Source organism: Citrus clementina, unplaced genomic scaffold (assembly GCF_000493195.1).
Source record: "Citrus clementina cultivar Clemenules unplaced genomic scaffold, Citrus_clementina_v1.0 scaffold_5, whole genome shotgun sequence".
NCBI lineage: Eukaryota > Viridiplantae > Streptophyta > Magnoliopsida > Sapindales > Rutaceae > Citrus > Citrus x clementina.
The window spans coordinates 41,785,751-41,806,396 of NW_006262201.1; the positions used below are offsets into that span (position 1 = coordinate 41,785,751).

The window sequence follows — 20,646 nt, forward strand, 5'->3', positions numbered from 1 at the left end:
AAATCTGAGATAATGGACACTTTTGGCCGAACGTAGTTAGGTTAGGGGTCCCAAACACCGGTGCCATAGTCTAATGATCCAAAGCAGGCCCATCAAGCCTGGAAGCCCATTAAACTACTGGGAAGGTTAGATGAGTCCTCGCTGTCACAGAAGCCAGAAGATCCTTTCATAGTTTTATGAGTAAAGAAAACTTCAAAGCTCTCATTACACATATGCAGAAAACAATCCACAAGATGTTTTACTTGTATATAAAGTCTCTTTAGACAATCTAGAACAATTAATTCCCATGCATTGCACTCTTATTTATTGTAGTAAAAAAATTAACTCGAAACAGTAACAAGAATATTAAGCATACAAGTATTACTTGGATATGCCTAATGTGGTAGCTGCTAGGACTAACTTTAAGATGGTCTTCAGCTCTGCCTCTTCATCTTTTACTCGAATTCCTTCTTCTACTGATAAGAGACTCTGGCAATAAATCATTTATCTAAGAGGTTAAAATGGCCGGCTGCTGTGTTGCCTCTTCAGCTTGTAAGCTCTCGTAATATTGGACAAGGACTTTCCATCCCCCAGGGCACATAAAGCCATCAGGAGGATTCTCACCACTTCTTGCAAAAGTCCGCATCTGGAGAAATTAAGTCAGTTGATTAAAACCATTTAAATGTAGAAATTAAGTCCGCATCTGGACAATGACTTTTGGTTGCCAGCAAACTAATAATTATCCAGCAACTGAGAAATGCATGCACATCAAAATGTAGAAATTGCTCTTGGACTAATAACACATTAAAAGGCTGAAAATTCATTAGTTCACCCAACCTAAAACTGAAAGCATTGTGGAATACTCACTTGGAAATGAGGAAGCTTTTTTTCGTGATTTTTATTTTTTTAAGCCTAACCATGACATGAATTGATTATTTTTAGGGAAATGAGTCACTAAACACTTTTCCTACCTTGGTTCCAGAGATGAAGAGAAAATCTTTTGCACGTGAAGGATCAAAAAAAGCCATTTTCTTTTCCACAGTATCATATGCAGCAACCTGGAGAGTATAATGTAAAAAGAAGAAAAATCACAATTTAGGGACAGCATGAGAGAAGAAAATCACTGTATCATATATGCACCTTATCAATACTTACCTCAGATAGAAACCCTATCGACCCACCCCATATAACAGATTTTAAACCTAACAAACACAAGTCTGAGCAATGAAAAAGAATGCTGTCGTATACAATTAACTGCACCCAGTCTATTATGAGCATTCAGTTGCTTTACTAGGAAATAAATCATACAATTACTGCAGGACAGATGAATAAAATAGCAAAGAGAACAAAATAACGTATGACAAATACATCTCAGTGGAAGAAATAATAAAGGCTCAATGCTTAGAACTATTGAAGTGTACAATAATACCTACCCTGAATGGCAAAATATTTAGCTTCTCTAGACCAAGAGCCATGCTTAACACCTTTTTTCCATGATCTGGGTCATATAAATCTCTCTTCTCTGTTGGATGACCCATGCCAGCAGGATCACGACCAACAATGTAGAAATTAGCACCGGCATTTATACGTGCCTTAGCATGCCACTGAACTTCAGTTGGACCTGCATAATGCATGGGTGATGGAAATATGGAAACAATGGTCGTCTCAGGGTCAAGGACACCATCTTCTAGGACCTACAGGAGAGAAAAATAAAAAATAAGAACCTTCAAGAACTAAACATTTGGGTTAACAAAAATGAAGTTAACTCTTAATAGATAATAGCCCTATTCATGTTGCTCTTGATCGCATGGTCTTAGAGTGGATTTACAAGTTCTTTGAATAATAACTTGATTTATTTTTTATTTTAGATTCTATACGATTATAAACAAATAGACTTAGTTGAGAGCTACACAAGATAAAGAATTGTATCACTTGTAAGGATTCCTGATATGTTTTTGTGTTATAGCAAATCAACCCTAGATTGGAAGAAATATAAGTTTATTTGGTGCATAACCTTGCTGTGCTGCTCCATTCGAACATCTAAGGGCACATCGTCAGCTTTTGTGAAACCTCCTAAAGGGTGAAGTAACAGAATAGGATTCTTGTATCCCATTTCCAAAAGTCGCCTGCGTGTATCGTTCATTAACAAAGCATGCCCATTGTGTATAGGATTTCTTAACTGAAAAGCAAAAATTGCATCAGCCTGACGATTATCGAATTCTTTCCTGAGTTGCTGAGGAGAGAGCCTGTAGTGATCAAGACCATCATTGTACTTGATGGGCTTTAATACTTCCAGATCTCCACCTACAAGCCAATTCCCAGCCGGGGTAATAACCTCCTCTACATATGGCAATCCTGCTGCAGTTGTTCCCCAAGTCCTAGCTATCCTCTCTTCTTTATTATGCTTGTATATTTCAATACTGCAATGGAAGTGAAATTTCAGGAATCATTCTATAAAGCAAATCAAATGACAGCAAAATAACAAAGTGTCAAGCTGCTAACTCATCATAATTCCATTTTAATATTACAGAAAATGCCATCATATAGGACAGCATTAAAAATCTTCGAAAGGTACTCTGAAGCTGAACTGTATTTAAGTATGTAGGCTCATCTAAGTATCTACTCTTGCGAATCCATTCCGCAGAAGCTTAATTGAAAAAAAAAAAAATGTTCTTGTAACATAAGCCAAGCAAAATGAATGCGATGCGACTCCATAAAGCATTGTAAACTCAGCACCGTTAAAGTTGTTGTACATAATTCAAAATCCTATTCGCAGCAGATACCAACCATTGCATACAAATTAAACAACTTAACTAGCACATAACAAATGTCATACGGAACCTCCGATAAAATGTAACAGCAAAAATAGCCAAAATCCGTAGGGTCATATGCAACACAAAGTAAAAGAAAAGAGACAACAAAGAAAGAAACTGACCTCCTGAGAATCCCGATCAAGCCGCCAGTAGGACCAAGCAAGGCCACATTAGTGGTAGACCCAATTCGCTCCTTAGTCTCATCATCAATGGCCAAAACAATAGGAAGAGACATATTGACAATAGACCCATCTTTCATTCTCAAACAATTAAAATGCAAGCTCTGCAAGTACTCATTTTCCCTCATGAACCCTCTCAACGGACTCGCCCATCCCTCGCTTACCACGTGAACCCATTCCAAGTCGATCTTCGTCAGCTTCACCTTCGGCATTGACTCGGCTTCCGTCGTCCTCAACCCCCGTTCGCTCTCCGGCACCACCAGATCCACCAGGACCCCACCATCCGGCTCGATCAAAGAACTCTTAATCGCAGACGAGGCTGATTTGACCGCAGCACTCATTTTGGGCTGAAACGCAATCAACTGATTCGAATGGTAAATGGGTTTCGGTCGTATTTTAACGTTGTAATCTGTAAGCTTCGTCTGCTTAGCCGTACGGAGATTGAGGTTAAAGTGTGCAGCGATGTGTACTTTAATCGTCAGAGACATGATGGCGGTGGTTGTTATGTATAAGTACAAGTGTAACTGACGAAATTGTTGTTGCTGCTGCAGCTATTAATTTGTGGAACGTTTTGAAAGATCATAACTTTAAGTGGATTTATTATAATAACGCATTACGGCATACGGCGGTGAGCTGAAAGAGATCCACACGTTCTGTTTTTTCAGTTTGTGGACGAGAGTTTGAAGCTGTTCAGACTGTTGGGGACCAGAATGCTCATTGAGATCAACGGCTTGGATCAACGTTCTTCCATTTCAGCCCGATAACCAACTTATTACACTGCATGGAATCCGTTTGGTTCGATTCCTGCTACATGTAGATTTTTCCGTTCGCAAATTAAAAAATAATAATTAAATTCTGTGATTCGACGACCATGCTTATGCTTTTAAAGTGAATATTCTTAAAATATAATATTTTAATAACATACACACCCTCTTTTTTTATATTCCATGACATTGCTACTGTAGTATTCTTTAATATTAATTAAATGTATTTTTTGTACTTTATTTTTTTAAAAGTTAAGTGACATTTCATTTATTCGACGTAAATACAACATCAATAAATAGATTTTGATCATAAAAATTTACATGATTACTAAATGAATTTAGTTTCGATCAACAGGACTTTTCTTTTATCAAGTTATAATCTAATTTTTTTATTCATTTTCCTGATTAATGGCACAGTTGTTAAATATCTTTGCATTAAAATGGACTTGTTTCAATTTCAAATTAATTTATAGAATTTTTTTTTTTTTGTGAATGATGAACATTTATATGATATTCAATTCTATAAAATTTTGGATAGTTTTAAAATTTGTAACGACTTATTTGGTATATAAGATTGAATATGATGAGATAGAATAAAATGGAATAAAATGTAATTGAATGTAATGATATAGAAACGGATAAAATTAGATATAATATTATACTGTACTTAGTACAATATTAAAGTAGATTATAAATAATCATGTTTTGCGTTTTGTAAAGTAGTAGCTAATCATTAACATGTCTCGGAAGAAAAATGAAAAAAAAAATTCTAAAAATATTTTTGTTTTCCTCTTTCTTATTCCGTGTTTCCGCTATTTTCCCTTTTTCTTTTTTTTCTTCCTCTTCTCCAGATGATTAGCTAAGGAGCAATAAGAATCAGTTAATTAGCTACAAGCCTACAGGCTACAGGCTACAGCAGTTGCTGACAATTTGAAACAAGAACGGTTAATTTTTTTTTTCTTTTTTCAATTGTGGTCAGTTATGTTTCTATTGTAATTGAGGTCGACAATTTGGGGACTTTTCACAAGGAACACCAAGAGCTTTAATTCTTTTAATCAATTGATTGCATTATCTAAATTTCAATCTTCAGTTTTGATCATCAATCCGCCCAAAGTTTGATATCTAAAGCATTCGGTGGCTGAATATGCCGTCGGCTGTCGCTAAGAGCAATCTAACTTGAACAAGCCAAAGTTCAAGCTTGTGAAGAGAGTGTCTGCCAAGAACTTAGCCGCGGCAAGAGAGAGGGAAGGATAGGAGGGAAAAAATCTTATACCGTGATATATGTTAGAATAATTTTTAATTTAAAAATTTGTAGCCCTACGGACAGAGTTTTACACTGTTCGTGTTACCAATTGGTGACTCAATTTAATCATACTTTTGGCACCAAGCATAGGATGGATATTCTTTTATCTTATACTAATCCAATCTCAATTTATTTAACTGTTACCAAACATTCTCTCAAGTGGTGCTTAGTTTGAAGAATTGAGAAAAGAAAAGAGGAGTAAAGTGAAGAGAAGGGGATAAGAAATGAGATGAGGAGAGGGTGAAATTAAATTTGATTGTTTGGTTTAACATAGACTCTTAAAAGAAAAAAAAAATATTACAAATTTTTTTTCTTGAACTAGTTTACTGTCTCACTTACATATTAAACTTTTAACGGTAGTTACAAATATAATTTAAAAAAAAACTAAACTATGAATAATTCAATTTAAAAATTAAACAAATAATAGATAAAACAAGTTGAATATTGTATTTACAATTAGTTAATATTATTTTAAAATCAATTTAACCAATACCATATAACTAATTAAATAATTTAAATTATTTTCTAAAAAAATTACTATTTAATGAAAATAATCAATTTTTTTTTTTTTACCTTGTTGGAAAAACCACTGGAGAGATGCCGCACCACTGCCGAAGAGTCGTTAGATCATTGCTAGAATAGAGTTTTATGTCCCCGAAATTACATCAAAATTATCAGAACCTAACACTCTACTCATTTGATAAATAAAATTATCTAAAATAATTACAATTACTTTAGAAATAAAACAGTTCAAAATTTCTCAAGTATTTACAATGAGATTTGAGCCCTTCCTAAAGTTGTAGATCCAACTCTTGGAAATTCAATTGGTATAAAAATTGATGAAGAAATCACATTGGTAGCGGTTGTCCGATGGCTTTTCAACGGTGGTATGGTGGTGGTCTAGTGACAAACTGGTACCATTCTTCAATATTAATAATTTCTAATTAACTAAATAATAGATACATATTAATTCTATTAAATTATTTAATATATTATTTTAACTTATTTGTTGATGCGAGATTCCGGTTCTCCTCGTTCTACGACCAGGATCCCTGCTCGATCAACTTTACCACGACCAGGAGGTCTCCTAGTAATGCTTTTTCTCCAGATGTCCCTGCACACACAGACAAGTCAGAGTACGCCGGTTGTTCTCCCGGCGCAAACCCTTCGACGCTCAAGTCAGATATGAAGGTTCGGGGAACGCTTGCCACAGGTCTTATGGCTTTTTTGTGGTTTTCTCTTTTATCTTGAAAATGCTAACCCTTTTACCTTCGTTGGCTACCTTTTTATAGGCTCCCTCTGAATCCCAGTTTTTTGCTTTTTTCGAGACGGTCTGGGGCTCTGACTGCTGCGGTATGGGCAAACGGGGGATCTTGCGTGTTACGCCACGGTTCAAAGGAAAGCGTGGCTGTCGTGGTTCTGTGAGATCTTGCGTGTTACGCCACGGTTCAGGGGAAAGCGTGGCTGTCGTGGTTCTGTGAGATCTTGCGTGTTACGCCACGGCTCAGGAGAAAGCGTGGATGTCGTGCCTAGATTCTCGGGCTGGAGAGCATGTCTTGCCAACTGCCGTCGACCGGGTCTCCTCGCCTATCGACCTCTAGCCGGAATGGCCGTATACCTTTTATAGGGAATTGGCCTCGCGGATGACAACATCGTGGACGAGCAGGATATTTCTGCTCCTGTTCCTCCGCGTGCCAGGCTTTTATGGAACACACCGGTTCGCAGAGCTCTGCCATCAGATATCTGCTCGTCATTCCTGGTCTCGTCGACATATTTATCCCAAACAGTATCTCTCCCAAACACCGGTCCCCCAGTTTCTGGTGTTGGGTAATTTAGTGGACCAGCAGTGGAAACTCGACAGCACTCGCTCGCGTGGGATTGGAAAAGGCTGCCAAGAGTCATGTCGCATTTAATTGCGAACGAGGTGACGTGGCAGAAATCGCCCCCTCCATTTGAATTTCAAACCGACGGTTATGAGGCCCTCGGGATTCGGCGCAGTTATATGCTGGCAACCCAAGGGTCCGTCCTCATTTGGAAAGCCAAATCCTCTCGAACGGCATATTCACCATTCACTCTGTCTCCGTCTACGTCTCTGTTTCTCCGGCAAAGAAATTCCGGCACGAAGCCCCCCCTCATTGCCTTTCTCCGATTGAAGCGGTACTTCAGGTATTACTTCTCTCTCCTCGGTCTCGAACAGTTTGTAGATAACTTCTTTTTTCTTTCGTTTGGGTAGTAGTTGGTGGTGTTGTGGTTAGAGTTTAGGGAATGTCGAAAGGCAAAGAGAAGGTCGTTGAGGTTGATGACGACGAGTTGGACTTCCTGCCTAGTCTGCTCACCAATCCCGCCTTTGACCCCGAGGTCCCCTTAGAGCCTGTTAGGTCTAGTGTCAGGACTAGTGCTAGGAGCATGTCTCCCCAAACGACCTCTACAAGCGGGAGTAATGGTGAGGATGGATCTTCTGACTCCGAGGATACTTTGAGTGAGGGTCGAGGAGATGATTCTGGTGAGGCGTCCCCATCGGGGGCGCCGCGACTAGAGAGGAGGAGTACAATAGGAGGTAGAGCCCTATCGCGGGATTATGCTATTGATTACATGACGTGCACGACCACGTTTGATGAGCTCGAGGACCTCCGGCTGAGGTATAGCATTCCTGGCGAGATACCTCTCAAGGTCCCGGGAAAGAAGGATGCTCCCAACCGGCCTCCTAGGGGATATGTTACCCTGTATCTGGACAGCTTTAAGTACGGGCTGAGGTGTCCCTTGCAACCTTACTTTGCCCGGATACTTAACGGGCTAAATCTAGCTCCTGGTCAGCTGAATCCCAACGGGTGGAGAGTGCTCTCTGGTCTGTTCATATTGTGGGACAAATGTTGCCAAAGCGAGCCCACGGTTGATGAGGTGAAGCACCTGTACCAGCTAAAGAGCAGCCCCAAAGATGCCGGCTGGTACTACTTCCAATCTAGCACCAAGAGCAGGAAACCTATAACCGACCTCCCTACTGGTGGTGGTGGGAATTGGAAGAGAAAGTTCTTTTTTGCTGGGGGTCCTTGGGGTCAGGTCGCACAAATGGACGGGAAGGATTATCGGGTCCCACCCCGTTTCACGGTCCTAGGTTGCCTGCTCGCTCCAGATGCCTTGTATCCATAATTGTTCTTGTTTCATTGGCTTGTTTCTAACCAAGTGTCTGTTTATGTTGTAGTTTCTTGGGGCGTTCATTTCCCACTCCGACCCGGCCCGCTCAAACGGGTTGAGGCTGTGCTAGTCAATTCCTGCTCGAGCCGGGAACTGATATCCACATACAACTTGCTCGAGTCTCGCTTGATACTTCCTGGCCATAGGATGGAGGACGCTGTGATTGGGGCTCTGACCCGAAAACGTTCTCGACCTCCGACCACGAAGAGGGACGAGAGTAAGGATGCCCCTACCGCGAAGCGGGCCAACATCGTGCAGCAGGCCCCACCCTTGAAGATTTTACCTCCGGCTCCTGTAGAAGTCGGGGAAGCTAATGGAGTAGCCACAGATCCTGCTACCTCTTCTCCTCCTGTCAGGCCTCGACCTCGCTTACCGGACAGCCGAGCAGAACATCTGGTCCCTTACCTCAATGAGTTAACTAAATCCGTGAGCAAGAGGGACCTGGAGGCCTTTGACGGCCGCACCTTGGGTGAGCTGGTGGGGGCCATGCAGCATAGCGCTTTCCACTTCAGCTGCATGACCACCTATTACAAGGCTAAGGTTGGCCGCTACGACCGGAAGATGAAGGAGGATATCCAATCGGCGACGAACAGAGCTGACGTTGCCGAGAAGAAAGCAGGGGAGCTGAATCTCGAGAATCTGAAGCTGATAGAGCAAGAATCACTTGCTCAAGCAAAAGCCATTACCCTCGAGGAGGAGTTTACCAAGGTCAAGGAGGATCTGCAAAGGCAGAAGGCTATGTATGAGGCTCAGCTCGAGTCTCTCCGTGACTCCCACCGAGCTCAGGTCGAGAACTTGGAGAGGGAGGCCGACAACCAGTACGACCAGGGACTCCGGCATTCCTATCGTTGCATCATGGCCGTCCTCGGGAAGCAACACCCTGACCTCAAGATGGATGACCTTGCAGCTGGCGTTGCTCGGCATATGGATGAGGAGGCGGCCAAGGAAGATGCCGAGGGGGTGGAGCCGATCGTGATTGAGGAGGAAAACTCTCCTCCTCGTGGAGTCCCTGCTGAAGTTGGCGAGGCGAGCACCCCCCCGGACGCAACTGGCGATACCCCCCCGCACCTGAGGAGGTCCAGTCAACCGATGCTGCTCGGCTCACAGATCCGCCGTCTTTTTGATATATTTCTTTTGTTGTAATGGACAATGTTCGTGAAGATTATCCCCTCTGTTAATCATTAACCAATTAATAAAGATATTTTTTGATTACTTTCTTGTGTTGTAATTATGAGTTAATTTTCGTTTGAGAATCTGCTTTTCTTTGTCTAGACGAGCAGGTTCCGGCTTGGCTCATGGTTTTGCCGCATGCCTTTTAAGATCTCTCAATGCCTGGGATTCGGTTTGCCTTTGCGCGGCCGAGCAGATCCTGGCACGCTTGGCTTTGGTCTCGCCATAAGACAGGCTTTGAGACTTGGCGAGCCTTTGCATGCCTTGGATAATTTCTTCAAACGTTTTGGAGTCTGCTCGCCTTCTCGTGGTCGAGCAGATCCTGGCATGCTTGGCTTCTGTCTCGCCATCAGACAGGCTTTGAGACTTGGCGAGCCTTTGCATGCCTTGGATTCTTCAAAGGTTGGGATTCTGCTGCCTTCTCGTGGCCGAGCAGATCCTGGCATGCTTGGCTTCTGTCTCGCCATAAGACAGGCTTTGAGACTTGGCGAGCCTTTGCATGCCTTGGATTCTTCAAAGGTTGGGATTCTGCTGCATTCTCGTGGCCGAGCAGATCCTGGCATGCTTGGCTTCTGTCTCGCCATAAGACAGGCTTTGAGACTTGGCGAGCCTTTGCATGCCTTGGATTCTTCAAAGGTTGGGATTCTGCTGCCTTCTCGTGGCCGAGCAGATCCTGGCATGCTTGGCTTCTGTCTCGCCATAAGACAGGCTTTGAGACTTGGCGAGCCTTTGCATGCCTTGGATAATTTCTTCAAAGGTTGGGATTCTGCTGCCTTCTCGTGGCCGAGCAGATCCTGGCATGCTTGGCTTCTGTCTCGCCATAAGACAGGCTTTGAGACTTGGCGAGCCTTTGCATGCCTTGGATTCTTCAAAGGTTGGGATTCTGCTGCCTTCTCGTGGCCGAGCAGATCCTGGCATGCTTGGCTTCTGTCTCGCCATAAGACAGGCTTTGAGACTTGGCGAGCCTTTGCACGCCTTGGATTCTTCAAAGGTTGGGATTCTGCTGCCTTCTCGTGGCCGAGCAGATCCTGGCATGCTTGGCTTCTGTCTCGCCATAAGACAGGCTTTGAGACTTGGCGAGCCTTTGCATGCCTTGGATTCTTCAAAGGTTGGGATTCTGTTGCCTTCTCGTGGCCGAGCAGATCCTGGCATGCTTGGCTTCTGTCTCGCCATAAGACAGGCTTTGAGACTTGGCGAGCCTTTGCATACCTTGGATAATTTCTTGGTTTCAAGCGTAAAATTGCTTCATTAATGGCAGGATTCGACTTACATAAAATTGTTTGGGACATAAAGCGTAAAAGATAAGCGATAATGAGCCTGAGCAGAAATAGCTCTCAAATGTGAGCAAATCTTACTGGAAGTATTTTCGGAGGTGTGCTGCGTTCCATGGGCGTTTCACCTCGTGGCCGTCCGCGCGAACCAGCCTGTAAGCTCCGGGTCCCGCTATCTGCTTGACTCTATATGGCCCTTCCCAATTCGGTCCCAGCACCCCTTGAGTGGAATCTTTGGTGCTCTGATTCACTCTTCTCAGTACCCAGTCTCCGACCCTGAATTGCCGTATGTTCACCTTCTGGTTATAGTACCGAGCAACCCTCTGTTGGTAAGTGACTGATCGCTCGGCTGCTTGCTCCCTCTTTTCCGTCAGCAGATCAAGATTCAAACATATCTGCTCGTCGTTCTCCTGCTCATTGAAATGATCTGTCCGGTGTGTGGTCGTTCCTATCTCGGCCGGCACGACCGCTTCGTGTCCGAAAGCCAAAGCGAACGGTGTCTCCCCCGTTGCGGTTTTGTGGGTTGTTCTGTATGCCCATAGCACACCTGACAGCTCGTCAACCCACGCACCCTTTTTTGTACCAAGCCTGGTTTTCAGAAGCCTCTTGATGGTCTTGTTGGCGGCTTCTACTTGTCCATTCGATTGAGGGTGAGCAGGCGAGCAATACTTCAGCTCTATCCCGAGGTTCTGGCAGAAATCCCTGAAGCTGTGATTATCGAACTGCCTGCCATTATCCGTTACCAAGGCATAAGGGATCCCGTATCGACAGACCAGGTTTCTCCACACGAAGTCTGTTGTTTTCTTCTCCGTGATCCTGCTAAGGGCTTTCACCTCTATCCACTTCGTGAAGTAATCTATAGCAACTATTGCATGTGTTGCTGCTCCTCGTCCTTTTGGCAATGGGCCGATCAGATCAATTCCCCATTGAGCAAATGGCCAAGGGGAGGCCATAGAAGTGAGCTTCTCTGGTGGTTGGTTGGAGAAACTTGCAAAACTCTGGCAACTTGCACAACCCCTGGTTTTCTTTTGCGCATCCTGGTGCATTGTCGGCCAGAAATATCCCTGCCTTAGGACCTTGTGGGCCAGGGACCTCCCGCCAGAATGATTTCCACAAATTCCTTCATGTACTTCTCTCAGCACGTAATCCGCGTCGTCGTCATCCAAACACCGAAGGAATGGTAACGTGTATCCTCGCCGATACAGTACCCCATCGATCATCGTGTATCTCGAGGCCTGAGCTCTAATCTTCCGAGCTCGCAGCTTATGTGGTGGTAATACCCCGTCTCTAAGGTATGAAACTATCGGGTCCCTCCACGAGCATTTTTGTTCTATCCGCAACACCCCCAAATTCTGCTTGATACTTGGGGTGGACTTCATTTCTAGAGGGACCGACTTTGGCATTTTCGGGTCGGCTACTGCTGCCATCCTAGCCAAAATGTCTGCTCGATTATTCTGCTCCCTGAGGATTTGTATCACCTCCACTGCTTCGAACTTCCCCATCATCTGCCTGACTATCTTCAGGTACTGTTCCATCTTCTCCTCTCTTGGTTGGAATCTTTCACTGACATGATTCGCAACCAGCTGGGAATCAGTTCTGATCTTAACTCTGTCTGCTTTCACGGCCCTAGCCAATTCCAGGCCTGCTATCAAGGCTTCGTACTCTGCCTGGTTATTTGTGGCTGCAAATTCCAACTTTACAGCATAAGAGATCTCCTCTCCCTCTGGGCCTTCCAGGACGATCCCTGCTCCTGAACCCCGCTCCCCTGATGACCCATCTACAGACATCTGCCATACTTGAGTTTCGTCATTGCCTATAACTGCATCTTGTTGACCTAAGCATGTTTCGGGCTCGGTGAATTCAGCTACGAAATCGGCCATTGCCTGGGCCTTTATCGCTGCGCGGGGTTTATAGTCTATGTCGAACTCGCTCAGCTCCACAGCCCACTTGACGAGTCGACCAGAGGCATCTGGCTTGTGCAGAGTTTGACGCAATGGCTGGTTTGTTATTACCGAGACCGGGAATGCTTGGAAATATGGCCTCAACTTCCGAGCAGCAACCACAAGGGCAAGTGCCCATTTCTCCAACGGTGGGTATCTGGTCTCCGCGTCGAGCAGGGTCTTGCTGGTGTAGTATATCGGATACTGAACTCCTTCTTCCTCTCTCACCAGAACAGAACTGGCGGCCCGATCCGATACCGCCAAATACAGATACAACTTGTCCCCGTTCCTCGGTGTGGACAGCAGCGGAGCTTGCTGCAAGTATTGTTTCAAGTTCCGGAAGGCTTCCTCGCATTCTGGGGTCCATTCTGTTTTCTTTCCCCTCCTTATCACTTGAAAGAATGGCTGACACTTGTCTGTAGCTTTGGATATGAATCTGCTCAACGCCGCCAACCTCCCCGTGAGGCCCTGTGCCTCCTTCAAGTTACGAGGAGACGTCATTTGCACAATCGCCTGGATTTTCTCGGGATTTGCTTCAATCCCCCTATGGCTCACCATGAATCCCAGGAATTTCCCTGACTCGACCCCAAAAGCACACTTCTCCGGATTGAGCTTCATCTTATACTTCCTCAAAAGCTCGAATGTCTCCTCAAGGTGTCCGACGTGTTCCTTCGGGATCTTGGACTTGGTGATCATGTCATCCACGTACACCTCCATGGTTTTCCCGATCAACGGCTTAAAGATTTTGTTCACCAGCCTTTGATAGGTGGCCCCAGCATTCTTGAGACCGAATGGCATCACCCTGTAACAGAACAAACCTTGGTTAGTGATGAAAGCCGTGCTCTCCTCATCCTGCTCGTACATGGGGATCTGGTTGTATCCCGAGAATGCGTCCATGAAGCTAAGCAGACCATGTCCAGCTGTTGAATCTACTAGCTGATCGATCCTTGGTAAAGGGAAGCTGTCTTTTGGGCACGCCTTGTTGAGGTCTGTGAAATCCACACACATCCTCCACTTGCCGTTTGCCTTCTTTACCAACACCACATTTGATATCCACTCTGGGTAACTGACTTCCCGAATGAACCCTGCTCTCAGGAGCTTCTCCACCTCGTCATTTACAGCCTCATACCTCTCCTGGTTGAAGCACCTTCTCTTCTGCCTTACTGCCCGAGCACCTTTCTTTATTGCCAGCTTATGACACGCTACCTCAGGGTCAATCCCTGGCATGTCTTCATGTGTCCAGGCAAACACATCAGCATGAGCCCGTAAGCATTTCACCAACTCCTGCTTTTGCTCTCCCTTCAGTCTCGACCCGATTCTGATCGTCTTTCCCGGGTTCTCTGGTCCCATGCTTACCGTTTCCAGATCCTCTACAGGTTCTTGCCTGCCAGTCTTGTTTTCCACTCGGGTATCGAGGGATGTTATCTGCATTGCCTCCCTTGCTGCCGAGGAGTAGCAGCTTCTTGCGATCCTCTGGTCTCCTCGTACCACTCCTACTACCCCATTCACCCGGTACTTCAGAGCCAGATAATGGTTGGACAACACCGCTTTGCTCATCCTTAAAAACGGCCGACCTAGGATCATCTGGTAAGGACCTTCCTCCTCCACTACGACAAAGTCCAGTATCATTGTTCTTTCTGTCGGGGGGCTCCCAATTGTGATAGGTAGTTCGACCACGCCCAGAGGAACCAGCTTCCCTCCTCCGAACCCCTTCAAGGAGGTGTTGGTGTGTTCCAACTTCCGGTCGGCTATTCCCATCTCTTCCAGGGTTGACTTAAATAACACATCAACTGAGCTCCCTGTATCAACCAGTATCCGGTCAAACTTATTGCTAGCGACCGTAGCCTTGATGACTAAGGCATCCTCGTGGGGGTATAGGATCCCTTCCTCATCCTCATCCGTCCACATGATTGGCACTTGCCTGACCCTTGCCCGTTTGGCTGCTGGGGTGTTGAGGAGTACCTCTTTACTGGTCATGGCGTACCTAGCATAATTTTTTCTCGATCTGTTTGAATCTCCGGCCAACGTTGGGCCCCCCGCTATCACCCTTACCGCGGGCTGCTCGTGCCTCAAGATTCTATCACTCTGCTCCCCTTCATCTGTTGTGGCCACCATCGGGAAAGTCCCATCCATAAACTCGTCCAGGTACCGATTTCTCACCAGATCTTCGACTTGGGTCTTGAGATCTCTACACTCTGCTGTGGTATGGCCATGGGTGCCATGGAACTTACAATAACGTCCTCTATCCCTCCTGTTGGGTAGCTTTGTTATTGGTGTAGGGAGATGCAGCAGCCCTCGATCCTTTATGGCCTCGTACACCTCATCCAGGGACATCTTCAAGGAAGTGTACCGCCCATAGTCCGGGTTCTGGTCGATCAGGTGCACTGCTCTTTCTCTGTTTGCCCCGCTCTGAGTTGGGGGCGGTGGAAGTACTTCTGGTCTGCTCGCTCTGCTACCGTGGGGGTGCTGATGAAGATCACCAGATGCCAACTCATGCCTTCTCCAAGGCTCCCTAGCTGGGGAACGAGGAGGTTGCGCCCTGCTGCGCTGATACTGTGGTGGCCTTTGATGAGGCTGGTAAGCAGTGACCCTGCCTCCTCCCCCACTACCGGAGGCCTGGTGGTCCCTCCTTCTGATCGGCCCGTTCCCTGGTAATGCTTTCATCTCTCTCCTCCCCAACCCTTCTAACTGGTCTGTCTTGATCCGTACAGCCTTCTCCTCTTCAATCTCGATGTCTCTTTTAGCCTGTTCGTATGCGGCCGCATACGTTTGAATAGCTGGGCTTCTCAAATTGTACCACAGCCTTCCTATCTTCACCCCTTCTTTCAATCCCCTTAACGCCTGAGGGTGGTTGAAGGCTCCCAAGTCGAGGACAGCCCAATGAAACCTCTTGATGAATTCCCGAAGGGTTTCTTGCTCCCCCTGTTTCATGCTTTTCAGCTCCATCATGTCATCTTCCGGTGACATCGTCCCACTGAACTGCTCCGCGAATTCCTGGCACATCTGCTCGAAGGTTTTAACGCTGCCCCGAGGAAGTTTCCTGTACCATTCTCGTGCACGTCCCTCAAGGGATAGCGGGAACACCCTGCACCTTTGGGATTGAGATAATCCTTGTACCCCAGTCATGTCGTTGAAGCGCTCTATGTGCATCAGCGGGTCAGTTCTTCCCGCGTACCTGAGGTCGGGGAGGCGGAAATCTCTCGGAATAACTGCCCTCATGATCTCTGCTGAGAGCGGTGATTCTCCGTCCAGCATTATCCTCCAACCAGGGGCTCTGTTCCTCCCTTGCATATCGTCAATTATCTGCGCTAGTCTGCGCACTTCCTCCTCCAGCTGCCCTGCACGACCGGGGTCACGTGCTGCAACTTGATCCCGCTCCTGCTCTACATCTTGCAAGTGTTGCCTCAACTCGGTTTCCTCTGCATTCACCACCTCGTCGTCCGCGTCACAAGTCTGTCTTGCCGGGGACCGCTCTCTTTCTCTGTGAAATTCTCCCCGTAGAGGTGCGTTACCCTTCTCACCACCAAATCTCCCTGTGGTTTGACCTCTCCCCGCACTATCGGGACCTGGTGCCACTCCACCGCCTCTCACCCTTCCCTCTTGGGTTACCCTTCGCTCGCTCCGTAGCTCATGCAGAATGGTTGTCAGGGTCTCCATCTGCTTTTCCATCCGTTCCATCCGGTCGAACATGACTTTTTCCCGTGCCTCACTGACTATCTCCCTCAACGTCACGGAATCGTTAAGCCTCATATCACCCCCTTGTGCACTACTTCCTCCTGTCTCCATTGCTTTTCGCTTACTCCACCCCTCTTCTTGCTATCAGCAGAAGCTTTTTGCTCTAGTCCCCACAGACGGCGCCAAAATGTTGATGCGAGATTCCGGTTCTCCTCGTTCTACGACCAGGATCCCTGCTCGATCAACTTTACCACGACCAGGAGGTCTCCTAGTAATGCTTCTTCTCCAGATGTCCCTGCACACACAGACAAGTCAGAGTACGCCGGTTGTTCTCCCGGCGCAAACCCTCCGACGCTCAAGTCAGATATGAAGGTTCGGGGAACGCTTGCCACAGGTCTTATGGCTTTTTTGTGGTTTTCTCTTTTATCTTGAAAATGCTAACCCTTTTACCTTCGTTGGCTACCTTTTTATAGGCTCCCTCTGAATCCCAGTTTTCCGCTTTTTTCGAGACGGTCTGGGGCTCTGACTGCTGCGGTATGGGCAAACGGGGGATCTTGCGTGTTACGCCACGGTTCAGAGGAAAGCGTGGCTGTCGTGGTTCTGTGAGATCTTGCGTGTTACGCCACGGTTCAGGGGAAAGCGTGGCTGTCGTGGTTCTGTGAGATCTTGCGTGTTACGCCACGGCTCAGGAGAAAGCGTGGATGTCGTGCCTAGATTCTCGGGCTGGAGAGCATGTCTTGCCAACTGCCGTCGACCGGGTCTCCTCGCCTATCGACCTCTAGCCGGAATGGCCGTATACCTTTTATAGGGAATTGGCCTCGCGGATGACAACATCGTGGACGAGCAGGATATTTCTGCTCCTGTTCCTCCGCGTGCCAGGCTTTTATGGAATACACCGGTTCGCAGAGCTCTGCCATCAGATATCTGCTCGTCATTCCTGGTCTCGTCGACATATTTATCCCAAACAGTATCTCTCCCAAACATTATTTAAAGGATAATATTAGAACTTTTGTTTTAAAATTAGTAAGGAATTTAGACTCCTTACCTAGTGGTGTGTAATTAAAATTCCTTAGGTTCATAAGTTCCTTTAGAAATTGATTTCCAGTCAACTAGGACAACCCTAGCCAAACAAAAGAAATCATAAAAGAATATGAATTCATCTTCTTTATACCCTTCTCTGCTCCCAACAACTTTATATAGAAACATAAAATCAATCTTGATCATCAAAGCTTAAGAAGGACACGGGAAGTACACAAAATTTCATAGGAAGCAAAAACCCTAAATATAAAGAAAAGCAAACAAAACAAAAAGTGACCCCATTACACCATCGAAACTATTGAGTTGGGAAGATAATTAATTGCTAATAACAAATTGATTTCATTAATTAAAAAGCATTAAGGTAGTGTTTACTTTCTGGAGTGGGAGTGTGGAGTGTGGATTCCTCCCACTCCAGTGTTTACTTACCTTAAAAAAGGGGGGAGTGGGAGTGGGAATCTGTGGGTCCCACCTAATTTTGGAGTGGGGAGTGGGATTCCCACTCCCATGGGGAGAGGTGGGAGTGGGAATCCACTCCCCCCTCTTCCCATTTTATCCTTATAAAAATAAAATAAATAAATAATATCATATTTAATAAAATAAATAATATCATATTTATTAAAAATAATAATTATATCATATTTATTTTATTAAATTTAATAAAATAAAAATAAATAAATATTATATTTAAATTAATAATATTAAACATTAATTTTAATAAATATTAATTATTTATTTAATAATAATAAATATTTTATTCTAAAAAAATATTAATTTTGTACTATATTATCAATAATAATATTTCATTTGTGTTGCTATTATTAATAATTTTTATTCACATAATTTAAATTTAAATTAATAAAAAATTATGATTTACATAATTAAGAATATTAGTAATTATTATTAATTTATAAATATAATAAAATATTTATTTTATTTTCCAAATATATTTTTTATTAATTTTTTAATTACAAATTATAATTCTGTACATAAGGATAAAATTGTAATTTAAAATAATTTACTCCCAATCCAAGACAAAGTAAACAAATAATTAGGATTCTGATTGACAATCCATACTTTTATTTAGTCTAAGTAAACACCCTACTCTCACTCCCACTCCACACTCCTAATCCAAGGATTCCCACTCCTCAGGATTCCCACTCCAATCCAAAAAGTAAACGCAGCATAAATGAAAAGAGAGAAGGGATTAAAGGCATGGTGAGATGGGACCCACCAGTGAACTGAAAATCGGGTCCGGTTCATGAACATGGCCGAAAAGTAGTTGAATCAATATGTATATTTTATGATATTAATATATAATATTATTCAAATATAAAAGAGTGCAATTTTATCTCAAATGGTATGTAATTCTTGGGTCCAGTTATGGTGCCACAGTTGTATGGTATCACAGCTAGATTCAGCTATTGGATTCAGTTCTGGTGACAATTGTGGGCTAGATCCAATGATTGGATCCAGCTGTGGTACCATACAATTGTGGTATCATAGCTTTATCTGTAATTCTTAATATAAATTGTGTTAAATATGTATTAAAAGGACTATTGAATTTTTTTTTATTTTTTATGAAAGGAAATTTCATTAAACAAAAGAGCCTGTCAACATAGAATATAACCATGGAGGTGGAACAATCTTCCACTCTCCAGGACCTGACATAGAAATCCCCATTCTAGCTACATTGTGAGCAGCGGAGTCGCAAATCGACGCACAAAAGAGAATTTCACTTCTCCAATTAATTGAGCTATAGCTCTACGATCCGCAATAATTAAATCAAATCCATTAGGACTAGCAGATTGAGTAATTAAAAAAGAATACACGTTTAAACAATCTATCTCAATAATGATTTTAGATAACTGCAGATGTTTTATCCAACTAAGTGCTTCACGAACAGCCAACGCTTCAACCTCACGAGGGTGAAAAGAACCAAGGAAACTCTGACACTTTGCTGCAATAAAACCACCTCTAGAGTCTCTAATCATCCCTCCACTCTTCCCTGAGATCTAAAAACCCCTGCATCCACATTACATTTCAGGCAACCCACAAGAGGCTTGTCCCAACACACCGAGCCATGACCCAACTAAATATCTTCTACAATAGTGAAATTCCTCCTTATACCTTATTGCCATTGGAAAAGACAATGGCCAACAACATTTACCAAACTTTGAGCTTGGCTACAATCAGGGGCGGACCCAAAACTCTGCAGTACCCTGGGCTAAATTAAAAAAATAAAAAATTTGTACCAAGTGAACATGAAATTTCATATAGATAGATGACAAAATACACCTAATAATAAGAAACATTAAGAGCTTTACACGTAAAATCCATATTGTAAATAAAAATAAGTTTAAAAAAGTAGTATAAAAAAATACAATCCCAATACAAATTTTCTACCGAAGTTGTACTTTTTGGGGTTTCAAATTATAAAAATCATCAATTACAGAATCTAAGTCAACAATATTAGTAATTTCTCTTTCAACATAGATAACCATACAATCTGAAAAAAAAAACTCATTTTCCATCTTACTACGAAGTGATGTCTTGATAAGTTTCATGGCTGAAAATGCACGCTCTGTTGTGGCCGTGGAAACAGGAAGAGTCAAGACTAGACGAATTAATCTATCAATCAACAAATAGTGCTGTGACTTCATTGTTTCAACAAATCGTCGACATAGCTCAGAAAGGGAATCCATATTTTGAAACCGTGGATGAGAAAGCACATCAATTTGATAATGTTCTAATTCTCTTCTCAAAGCAAGCACCTCATTTGGAGTGAAATCATGAGGATAAAATTTCTCAGCAAGAGAACAAATATTGTCTATATCAAATGATTTGAACCCATCAACTGGATCCAATACCGAGCTCAAAGTGAGGAGTTCCACAGTTTGCTCAGAGAATCTACTATTTAACTCCATCAATTGAAAATCTATTACAACATTAAATATATCAAAGTGATAATGATGTTCAACTGTAACATAATCTTTTTGCTGACAAGAACGCCATGTACCTTCCATATAACAATCATTCATATCAAGCATAGTAATATCATATTTTTCACAGAAAGATACTACACTTCTAATAAAATCATCTCATCCACTATCTTGAAACTCTTGCAAAAGTCTTTTTGTACTTGAGACATAGTTCAAAGCATTCAAGATGTCCAATGATTTTGTCTGTAATGCTCGACAAAGAATATCAGAAATTCCGAGAACTTTATTCAATAAAAGCAAAATAAACACAAACTCAAAGGATTTCATCTCCCTATATGCACCTTTAGCTTCTCCACGCATATCTCGACTAGATCCATCATTAT

At 43.6% G+C, this 20,646-nt stretch overlaps 2 protein-coding genes across 3 annotated transcripts; one reads left to right on the top strand and one right to left on the bottom strand.

Moving 5' to 3' along the window:
• Positions 1–215: 215 nt before the first annotated feature.
• LOC18042430 (ATP sulfurylase 2) lies at positions 216–3,822 on the bottom strand. 2 transcript variants are annotated; one of them, XM_006435090.2, is made up of 5 exons: positions 2,915–3,822; positions 1,994–2,399; positions 1,413–1,673; positions 951–1,037; positions 216–625 (listed from the first exon to the last, which is right to left on the bottom strand). In XM_006435090.2, exons 1-5 carry the CDS (start codon positions 3,457–3,459, stop codon positions 488–490), a joined length of 1,437 nt encoding a protein of 478 aa, XP_006435153.1. In that variant the 5' UTR covers positions 3,460–3,822; the 3' UTR covers positions 216–487. The 2 variants fall into 2 exon arrangements, with proteins under 2 accessions (XP_006435153.1, XP_024040836.1); XM_024185068.1 differs by lacking the exon at positions 951–1,037 and having other exon boundaries at positions 2,915–3,821.
• Positions 3,823–7,303: 3,481 nt separating this feature from the next.
• LOC112098220 lies at positions 7,304–9,373 on the top strand. The gene is made up of 3 exons (XM_024183870.1): positions 7,304–7,791; positions 7,918–8,150; positions 8,238–9,373. The coding sequence occupies exons 1-3, from the start codon at positions 7,304–7,306 to the stop codon at positions 9,371–9,373; spliced, it is 1,857 nt and encodes a 618-aa protein (XP_024039638.1).
• Positions 9,374–20,646: the final 11,273 nt, after the last annotated feature.

What these genes read in the sequence shown, in the direction of transcription:
- LOC112098220 (XM_024183870.1), top strand. Translation starts at nt 7,304, where the DNA reads ATGTCGAAAGGCAAAGAGAAGGTCGTTGAGGTTGATGACGACGAGTTG. An exon ending in AGCTTTAAGTACGGGCTGAG is followed by an intron (nt 7,792 to 7,917) that starts GTGTCCCTTGCA and finishes ATGTTGCCAAAG; the next exon opens with CGAGCCCACGGTTGATGAGG. An exon ending in ACCCCGTTTCACGGTCCTAG is followed by an intron (nt 8,151 to 8,237) that starts GTTGCCTGCTCG and finishes TTTATGTTGTAG; the next exon opens with TTTCTTGGGGCGTTCATTTC.
- LOC18042430 (XM_006435090.2), bottom strand. Translation starts at nt 3,459, where the DNA reads ATGTCTCTGACGATTAAAGTACACATCGCTGCACACTTTAACCTCAAT. An exon ending in TAAATATTTTGCCATTCAGG is followed by an intron (nt 1,038 to 1,412) that starts GTAGGTATTATT and finishes TATACTCTCCAG; the next exon opens with GTTGCTGCATATGATACTGT. An exon ending in TCTTCATCTCTGGAACCAAG is followed by an intron (nt 626 to 950) that starts GTAGGAAAAGTG and finishes TAATTTCTCCAG; the next exon opens with ATGCGGACTTTTGCAAGAAG.